This window comes from Mandrillus leucophaeus, unplaced genomic scaffold (assembly GCF_000951045.1).
Source record: "Mandrillus leucophaeus isolate KB7577 unplaced genomic scaffold, Mleu.le_1.0 Scaffold13, whole genome shotgun sequence".
Lineage (NCBI taxonomy): Eukaryota > Metazoa > Chordata > Mammalia > Primates > Cercopithecidae > Mandrillus > Mandrillus leucophaeus.
Genome location: NW_012101254.1, coordinates 8,511,394 through 8,522,236, shown reverse-complemented (window position 1 = coordinate 8,522,236; position 10,843 = coordinate 8,511,394). Strand labels below are relative to the sequence as shown.

General features: G+C 40.5%; 1 protein-coding gene across 1 annotated transcript in view; it reads right to left on the bottom strand.

The window, feature by feature from the left end:
- Positions 1–10,843, bottom strand: part of ATAD2B (ATPase family, AAA domain containing 2B) — a 197,442-nt gene that overhangs the window by 88,646 nt on the left and 97,953 nt on the right. The window contains exon 14 of the mRNA XM_011972741.1: positions 1,997–2,019. Within this exon, the coding sequence (XP_011828131.1) occupies positions 1,997–2,019 (23 nt within the window). The remainder of the gene's footprint in view (positions 1–1,996; positions 2,020–10,843) is intronic.

The window sequence follows — 10,843 nt, the reverse complement described above, 5'->3', positions numbered from 1 at the left end:
TCAACCTGACTGCGCTCGGCTCACACTAGTAGCCTATATCCCATGCCTGCCAGGGGCAAGCCAGGCATGGGGCAGCAAGGGGTGTTTGAGTGAGCAAGTGTGAGGTCCAGCCACTGCGCACAGTCTGGCACGCCGGCTACTGTAGCAGGGCAGGCAGCTCCAGGTATTGGCACAGGTGCTGGCTCTCTGTGAGGCTGTGGCTGGACCAGGCACACTGCAAGCAGCTTCTATGGCTGCCACTGGGGAACGTGGCGGTTCCTGGAAGCTTGCAGACTCCAGGGACCACAGGGCCCCAAAGTCACAGCCCTGGCTCGGGGAGCTCCTAAGTCTCAGCTCCCTGAAGAGTTGCAGCTCTTCTCTCCTCTTCACCCACAAAATGGCGAGCAAGGGGCATGTTTCAGCCCTGTTTGTATTACAGCTTTTTCAGCCCTGCCATTTGACAGGTCCCAAGTTCTTGTCCTGTATCCAGGAAGAACAAGGTATGCAGACAAGTGGAGGTTGAGCAAGGCGAAGAGGAGCTTTATTGAGTGACAGAATAGTTCAGAAGAGATCCTGGAGTGGGCAGCTCCTCTCCACAGGCAGGTCGTCATGTTGAGTGTTCAGCTCTCAGCACAGAGGAGGTCCTGGAGTGGGTAGCTCCTCTCTGCGGTTGGTCATCCCGACATCTGCAGCTCTCAGCAGAGAGGTGGCCCTGGAGGGAGTAGCTCCTAACTGCAGTTGGTCTTCCTGATGTCCATTTAGCTCTAGCTGAGCCGGGGCTTTTCTGGGACTCAGAGGGAAAGAAGTGCACACCAACTGGTCCACGGGTGGCCATGGGCAGGCCCAGAAAAGGCATCACAACTTCCCACTCCAGTCTGTGGGACTGGCAGCCCAGCCCCCAACCTTCAGGCCCTCCCTAGCCTGAAGGTGGGTCTCACCAGGGACCCGCCCCCTTCTGCCCAGGAGCTTTGTCTGCCTCCTGCTGCCATTTATGGTGTCCAAGCTGTTCGTGCCAAGGGGTGCCTGCAGGCCACTGCCAAGCTGCCCTCAGCCACCCCCTCAGCTTCCCTCCCATGCTCATCAGCACCCAAAGTCTGGAGGGGGCTGAGGCAGCAGGGGGTTGGCATGCAGCACTAACCCCAAGAGTGCACACAACCATCCAGACTGCAACAACGCCCAGGCTTGGCCCCAACCTTGCTCCAAGATCAGAGCAGGCGCCAGAGTAGGGAGAGGCCAGGCAGTGGAAGCAGACACTTCTGGGCCTGCGGGGACAAGGGAGGCATTCCCAGACCCCCAGAGTGCAGGAATGCCAGGCTCCACAGTCATGACTTGGGCAGCTGTAGCTGCACCCAGAGGGCAGGACTCCTGCCTGCTCCCAGGCCCCTGCAAGAGCACAAGGAAGCCCAGGTCCACAGCCACAACTTGCAGCTGCACCCAGGGAGCTCCCATCCCACCAACTCAAAAGGGGTGGGATTCCCATTTGTCCCCAGCTTCCACCAGCTCTGTGGAATGTGCAGCCCCGGCTACACCTCCCCACTACAGCAGGTATGATGACAGTGGCCACTTCAGATGGGCTGCTGCTGCCATCACTGTGAACTGTATCTCAATAAACCTGTTTTTCTTAAAAGAAAAAAAATACAATAATTTGTTTTTAATAGATAGCAATCTAGCGGGGGTTTAAATGTCTGGAAATCTATATGACATTTAGTTTCTATTAGATTTGCATTATCGTTATACTTTTGGACAAATTCTTTAGAATGGCTACCACTTTATGTTCAACTCAAAATTATTTTCTACGTATTTTAGAGTAGTTTTTGAAAAGTATGACTTAAACATTTCTGAATATAAGCGTTTCATGTCTAATAACAGAAACTGTAGTTCTAGTAACAATGTTCTTTCTAGTGTTTTCCAACTGCTCTCATTTCTATTCCTTTACTCTTATTGCTAACACCTGCCTGAAATAACTTCTCCAATATGTTCAACATGTTAAAGAAATCATTCTCCTTCCCAAACATACTGCTCTAGCTGTGTCTCCAAAATCTATAAGTGGAATCAAAACGCTAGATATCCAGTGTATGTGTGAAGGAAGGATGTGTGATTCTTCTTTTCAAATTGAATAACTGAAAATTAGTGACCTAGGTTTCCCATTCAAGATATAAAGGGGGTGAGGAGTATAAGTAGCCTCAAATATAAATTCATATTTAACCTCCAATTTTTCCTTAGTAGCTTCCAATTACAGACTGGCATTTCAAGTGTTTGTTGGAATTTACCTGCATTTTTAAGTGTCTTGTAACTGAAAAGTCTTCAGATGATAGTCTCAGACATGGCCAGAAACAGAATTACAATCTAACTTAAATTATACCAAAAGTTGTCTTTAAAAGAAAAAAAAAAACTGAATGGCCAACCCTTGGATCAAAATCCTTTAGCAACTCCTATGATGTAGGGAAATTAAAAGTCCAAACTATTTGACACGATATTCAAGGCCTACTTGCTTGTCCCAAATTCTCTTTCCTACATTATCTTCTAAAAGTGTTGTTTCACCTTTCAAATATAGATCTAAAATCCAATGAAATTAATTGTACTGTATGGTGTGTAGAGGAATCCAGGTTTTTTTCCCACCAAAGAGATATCCAATTTTCCCAGCATTATTTATAGAAAAGGTCATCTTTTCCTAACAGCATCTACACTGCCTCTTTTACCATAAATTAGGCATCCATATGTGTGTGCATTTATTTATGGCTCTGGGCTCCGTTCCATTCATCTATTTGTCTAGTCTTCTGCCAATATCAAATTTTCTTAACCCTAAGAGGCCTTAATGACTAGTAGAGCAAGTGTTCCCACCTTATAGAAGAAAAGGTAATTGGAAAATATTTCTTTCCATTTATTTAATCTTTAATGTTTGCCAATCAAGTTTTAATATTTTCTGCATACACGTAACATGAGACTTCTTAGACTTACTCATAGAAACTTTTTGCTAATGAGATTGAAAATAGTAACTTTTCATTTTTACACAATTACTAGCAACAAAAATACAAAATTTGTTTATATTGATTGGTCTAAACTTCCTAACATCTATCTACAGATTGCTTTGCAATTCCTACATACATAATTGCATCATCTACAAATGATAAGAGTATTGTTTTTCCCTCTTCAATATGCATACCTCGTATAGCTTTGTCTGCAACAACGCCCAGGCTTGGCCCCAACCTTGCTCCAAGATCAGAGCAGGTGCCGGAGTAGGGAGAGGCCAGGCAGTGAAGCAGACACTTCTGGGCCTGCAGGGAAAAGGGAGGCCTTCCCAGACCCCCAGAGTGCAGGAATGCCAGGCTCCACAGTCATGACTTGGGCAGCTGTACTGCACCCAGAGGGCAGGACTCCTGCCTGCTCCCAGGCCCCTGCAAGAGCACAGGGAGGCCCAGGTCCACAGCCACAACTTGGGCGATCTATAGAACAGTATAGATATATACTGTGATCTATAGAATGTATTGGTCAGAAGTGTTCATAGCAAAACAAACACACTTGTCATATTCCCCATGTTATAAGAAAAGGTTTCATGTTTGAACATTAAGTCTGTTTGTTGTAAGTTTTTCTGTAGCTACCTTTAAGGAAACACTTTATATTCCTTGTTCTCTAAGATGAAGACTTTATAATGACTAAGTATTGAATTGTATCAAACATTTCTTCCACATCTATTGAGGTGATCCTCTTGATTTTTCTATAATATGAAAATGTGATAAATTAACATTAACTGACTTCTCTCATATTAAATAAACCTTGTATATTTGAAAAAAAATCAATTTAGTCATAATATATTATCCTTTTTATATCTCTTCCTGATGTAAAGCTCTACCAATCTGTTTAGGATTTTTATATACATGTTCACAAGTGAGACTGGGTTCCAATGAATTTTCTCATACCAAGTTTTATGAAGGTATAATTGACATACAGAACCCCGCAAATATTTAAAGTATACATTTTGTTAAGTGTTGAAGTATGTATACCCTGTGGAACCATCACCACAACTAAAATAAGTTAACATATCCATTATGTTCTTCCTCATACTCCTTAGTTCTCCATCCATACTGACCCTCCTTGTCCTCTTTTACCCAACCCCTGGGAACCATTCATCTGTATTCTGTCACTACAGATTACTTTGCATTACTTAAAATTTTATATACATGGGATCATACAGTAAGTACTCTTTTTTTTCCTGGATTCTTACATTCGGCATATTCTGAGATTCATCTATGTTACTGGTATGATAATAGTTTATTCTTTTTAACTGCTAAGTAATATTCCATTATATGGATATACCACAATTTATTTATCCATTCATATGTTGATGGCCACCTGGACTGTTTTCAGTTCTGGGATATTACCAAAAACCTGCTATAAACATTGACATACAAGTCACAGAGATTTTCCCCTATGTTTTTTCTAAAAGATCTCCTTTCACCTCTTAAGCTTAGGCCTTTATGCTCTTAATCTTTGATGTCTTAAAAAACCAAAACATTACATTTTGCATTCCTAATATTGCTTATCTGTCTTCTTTTTATCATGACCAAGCATGCCAGAGGTTTGTCAGTTTTTTCAAAGAACCAACTTTATTAGTTTTTTTCAAAGAACCAACTTTTGGCCTCCTTGATTTCTACTATATCTTTGTTTTCAGTTCACATATTGTTGGGTATGATTTTTGTCTTTACAACACAGGTCATTTAGACTTTGGAGCTATAGTTCTTAATTATGAACATAAAATTATCTGCTTATCTTTTTTGTTATTTTTCTGTTTTGCATATTACCAAACTTTAGAAAATTAGTTAAAATGTGCTTTAAGGCACAATATAGGATCAGTTTTCATAAATCTGGTATGTGTTTGAAAAGAGTGTCCATTCTATATGTCTTAGATAAGAATGTCCATTAGATCAGATTCCTGAAATGTGGTGGTTCAAATTAATCTATAGAGCATTAAATGATTTTTTTGCTCAGCCTGATCTATCAATTACTGAGAGATACACAGGATCTCTCCCACAATGATTATCAATTTGACTCTTCTACCTCATAGTTCTGTCAATTTTTGTTTTACATAGTTTGAACTATAGTTATTAGGGAATTACAGATTTTAAATTGTTACTTTTAAGACAGGGTCTCACTCTGTCATCCAGGATGGAGTGCAGTGACACGATCATGGTTCACTGCAGCTTCGACCACCCAGGCTCAAGCAATCCTCCTACTCAGCCTCCTGAGTAGCTAGGACTACAGGCATGCACTACCAGGTATGGCTATTTTTTTTTCTTTTTGTATATACGGGTTCTCATTATGTTGCCCAGGCTGGTCTTGAACTCCTGGGCTCAAATGATCCTCCTACCCTTAGCCTCCCAGAGTGCTGGGATTATAGGCATGAGCCACCATGCCTGGCCTAATTGTTATATCTTCTAGTAAACTGAAACTTTTATCATTTTAAGATTTCCTTTTTATATGCACAGTAATGCTTTCTGATTTATGGTCTATTTTGTCTAAAATTAATGTACCAACACCAACTGTTAGTATTTATGTGATATAATTTTATACTATTTAATGGATTTAACTATTGTGGACATTTCATATAAACAGAATCATACAATGTGTGGCCTTCTGTATCTGGCTTATTCCACATAGTATAACATCTTCAAGATTCATTCATGGTGTGGCATGTGCCAGAATTTTTCTTTTCTTTTCTTTGTGGAGGGATGGGGTCTCACTCTGTTGCCCAGGCTAGAGTACGGTAGTATCATCACAACACACTACTGCCTTGACCTTCTAGGCTCAAGCAATCCTCCCATCTCAGCCTCCCAAGTAGATGGGACCAGAGATAAAGGTCACAACACCCAGCTAATTTTTTTTAGTATTTGTAGAGACACTACCTCGTTATGCTGCCCAGGCTGATCTCAAACTTCTAGGCTCAAGCAATTCTCCCACCTTGGCTTCCCAAACTGCTGGAATTACAAGTGTGAGCCACCACACCCATCCAGAAGTGCATTCCTTTTTAAGGCTGAATAATATTTCATTGTATGGATATACCACATTTCATTTACCTATTCATTGGTTGATGGACATTTGGGTTATTTCTACTTTTTGGCTAGTGTGAGTAATGCTGCTATGAATATTTGTTTTTGTGCTATTTCTTTCCACTATTTTACTTCGAACCTTTTTGTATCCTCACATGTAGATGTCTTGATTATAAACAAAACATCATTATTATTTTGTTTTTTCGCCAATCTGACAATCTTTGTCTTTTAACAAGAACATTTACTCCCCTTATATTTCAGGTCATTATTGATATATTTGGGTTTAAATCTATAATCATATTTTGTGCTATTTTCTCCATTGGTTATATGATTTCCCTCACTTCTCTTCTTGATTGTTTTTGGATTGACTTTTAAAAATTATTCTATTTTCCCCCACTAACAGTTTTGGAATTACACATTATGTTTCTATTTTACCAATGATTACTCTAGAAATTCAAACCTGCATACTGGATACCCAGGAGTTCTACTTGCAAGGTTATAATAAAGACCCAATCAGAGCATCCCTCAGAAAACAACTACAAAGCCTACGTATTATAATACAGGAACATACACCTGACGTTTCTGGTGAGTAAACAGAGACAGATGGGTTCTGGTGGGAGTTCATGGTCACTCAGAGAATGGAAACATGGTGGGAGTTCTTAGTCACTTGGAGAAGAAAAAGTACGTTTCCTTCTCTCTAGCTTTTAGTCTGGGGACTAACTGCAGTGAGGGGGAGAGAGAATATGCAGTAGAGGTTCAGGGGGGTGCCTTATTAACTTTTCAGCATGAGAGTCTAGAAAAGAGAAGGTAGGAAGTTATTAATATTAAAGAATAAGGGTGATCACACAAGGGCAAGAGCTAGTAAGGACACTCCAAACTCAGTTTACCCAGATTTCTAGCTGGTCCTGAACAACAAAGCAGGGAGCAGACTCAAAGATCTAGCTAAAGACAAAAGGTCTCAAAGGAGATCAAAGCTCCCAGTCAAGAAACTGAATGCATTCCAAGCCTAACTCAGAAAATTGTCTCCTAAGAAAATGTGGCTCATAAAATAAAAATAACAGAACCCAGAGTCTCCAAAAACTAACAATAACAATATCCAGGACACAATCCAAAACTGCCCAACAAATTAAGAATCAATAAAAGAACACGTTCTCAGGAGAAAAGAAAACCAAGTGGGTCTAACAGTGAGATAAACCAGATGTTGAAGCTAACACAAGATAATTTTAAAGCAACTATTGTAACTAAGCTCAATGAAATAAAATAAAACATGCTTAAATGCATGAAAATCACATTGGAAAAACAGAAACAATGAAAAACAAATATAAGTCCTAGAACTGAAAAATACAATTTCCGAAATAAAAAAAATGTGTTGGATGAACATCACAAAATGGACATGACAAAGCAAAAATAAGTGAAGATTGACTAAAGACAGACAAATAAAAATTATCCAAGGTAAAAACAGAAGAGACTGAAAAATGACAAATTTGTAGATACAAAACGACAAGCACCATCAGAAAGAAAGCCACACAGAGGCATGTCATGGCTAAACTGTTGAAAGTAAAAGATATAGAGCAAGATATTGAAAGCAGCAAGAAAAAACCCAAGTATTACAAAATGTGGAAACAACAATCTAATTAATGGCTCTCCAATTACACGCTATGATGCAGGCAGATGGAATCCTGGCAGAGGCCAGCTAACTCACTAAGTGCAAGAGTTGGAGTTGAGATTCCAGGGAGAACAAGATGACTAGAGTCTACAGAAAGAGTACCACAGAGGAGACTGCTCCACAGAAAGAAAACTCAGGAAATGTGCAGAAAACTCCTCAGCTCTTCAATCAAATATAAATCAGTATATACATGTGATGAAACTACCCAAAGCTTGGGGGAAAAAAAACACTCAGAAGAACTAAAAGTAAGAGTACTCTACACTCACAGAGAACCAGGAATAGTGCCAGTTCCCACTCGCCGAACTGGTAAACCTCATGACTCACAGGTCATTGCCCGTGAATACACAAAAGGATACTGCATCAGTAGCAGGGAACAATTAGTCCTACACTGAGGGCTACTCAAGATCCATATCACAAATCTTGTTTTGGTTTTTGTTTTTTTGAGATAGAGTCTCACTCTGTCAACCAGGCTGGAGTGCAGTGGTGCCATCTCAGCTCGTCGCAACCTCCACTTCCTGGGTTCAAGTGATTTTCCTGCTTCAGCCTACCAAGTAGCGGGGATTACAGGCACCCGCCACCATGCCCAGCTAATTTTTTGTACTTTTAGTAGAGACAGCGTTTCACCATGTTGGCCAGGCTGGTCTCAAACTCCTGATTTCAGGTGATACAATCGCCTCGGCCTTCCAAAGTGCTGGGATTACTGGTATAAGCCACTGCGCCCAGCCGACAAATCTTAAAAGCAAGATTCCAAAGAATCAAACTGTTTTCAAGTAGATTAACTGTGTCTCAAAAGGAAAAAAAAACAAAACAAAACACAACAAAACCACTTCAAGAATATCTACTTACAGAAACATAGCTAGCACTCAACAAGGTAAAATTTACATCTGGCATCCAATAAAAATTGCAAAGCATGCAATGAAACAGGAAAACACAATCCATGAGAAAAATCAATAAAATAAAACTAACCCAGAACTACAATATTAGAATTGGCAGACAAAGACATTAAAGTAGGCATTATAACTATATTCCAGATATTGAAAAGTTCTATATATAGAGATGAAAACAGAAACATGAGGCAAAAACATAATGAATGGGATTAATAGCAGATTAGACATTTCAAAAGAAAAGATTAGTGAACTAAAAGTCACAGCAACAGAAACCAACCAAAATGAAACACAGAAAAGATAATTTAAAGCAAAATTAACAAAGTTTCAGCAAACTATGGGACAACATCAAGAAACTTAACATATGTGTAGTTAGAGGCCCAAAAGGAAAGAGGAGACAGGAGGTGGGGAGGACAGAAAAAATAATGAAGAAATAGCGGCCAAAAACTTTACAAGTCTGATGAAAAACACACCCAAGAAGTTCAATCCAAGAATGGGAAAAAGGGAGAAAACTCCACCAACATATATCATTAAATTGCACAAAACCAGTGAAGAAGGAAAAAAAAAATTAAATGTAACCAGAAAAAAGATACATACAAAGAAACACAAATAGAAATAAAAGCAGAATTCATTACCGAAGCAACACAAATGAAAAGAAGGAAGATCATCTTCAAAGTATGGAAAGAAAAAGAAAAAAGTGTCAACTTCATATTCTATACCCAGAGAAAATACTCTTCAAAAACAAAGCCTAAGTTCTCAAAAAGTCAAACATAAAACTACCATACTGCCTAGCAGTTTCACTCCTTATCTCCACCCAAGAGCGATAAAAAATATATGTACTACACAAACACTTCCACTGAACATTCACAGTAATATTCATAATAGCCCAAACTGGAAACAACCTAAATGTCCATCCAGTGTGTTGTATAGTCATACAATAAGAATATTGTTCATCAATAAAAAAAGAACAAGGCCGGGCGCGGTGGCTCACGCCTGTAATCCCAGCACTTTGGGAGGCCAAGGCGGGCGGATCATGAGGTCAGGAGATTGAGACCATCCTGGCTAACACGGTGAAACCCTGTCTCTACTAAAAATACAAAAAATTAGCCGGGCCTAGTGGCAGGTGCCTGTAGTCCCCGCTACTCGGGAGACTGAGGCAGGAGAATGGCGTGAACCCGGGAGGCGGAGCTTGCAGTGAGCCGAGATCGCGCCACTACACTCCAGCCTGGGCAACAGAGTGAGACTCCATCTCAAAAAGAAAAAAAAAAGGAAAGAAAGAACAAAATACTGACCCATACTATATCATGGATGTTCCTCAAAACCATTATACTTAGCAAAAAAAGGCAGACACGAGAAACCATAATATATGATTTTAATAACACAAAATGTCTAGAAAAGGCCAATCTATACAGAGATTAGATTAGTGGCTGGCTGTGGGCAGGAAAAGGAATTTACTGTAAACGGGCATGCTGGATTTTTTTTTTTCTGAGACAGGATCTCACTCTCTCACCCAGGCTAGAATGCAGCGGTACAATCAAAGCACACTGCAGCCTTGACCTCCCGGGCTCAAGCAATCCTTCCATCTCAGCCTCCCCAGTAGTTGAGACCACAGGCGTGCACCACCACACCCAGCTAATTTTTGTAGTTTTTGTAGAGACCAGATTTCACAGTGTTGGCCAGGCTGGTCTCAAATTCCTGGGCTCAAGCGATCTGCCTGCCTCAGCCTCTCAAAGTGCTGGAATTACAAGCATGAGTCACCACACCCAAACTCATGCTGGATCTTATTAGGGGTAAAAAGATGTTCTAAAATTGATTTATATCAATAGTATTACCACTTCGTTGAGGTACTCTAAAAATTACTATAACTATACACTTGAAATGAGTAAATTTTATAACATAAATATACCTCAATAAAGCTGTTTTGGCCAGATGCAGGGGGTTATGCAGGCAGATCACTTAAGCCCAGGAGTTTGAGACTAGCCTGGGCAACCTGGTGAAACCTTATCACTACTAAAAATTCAAAAAGTGGCCGGGCACAGTGGTTCACGCCTATAATCCCAAACTTTGGGAGGCTGAGGCAGGTGGATCACAAGGTCAGGAGTTTGAGACTAGCCTGACCAATATGATGAAACCCTGTCTCTACTAAAAAATAAAAAAATTAGCCAGGCGTAGTGGTGCATGCCTGTAGTCCCAGCTACTTGGGAGGCTGAGGCAGGAGAATCACTTGAACCTGGGAGGCGGAGGTTGCCATGAGCAGAGATTGTGCCACT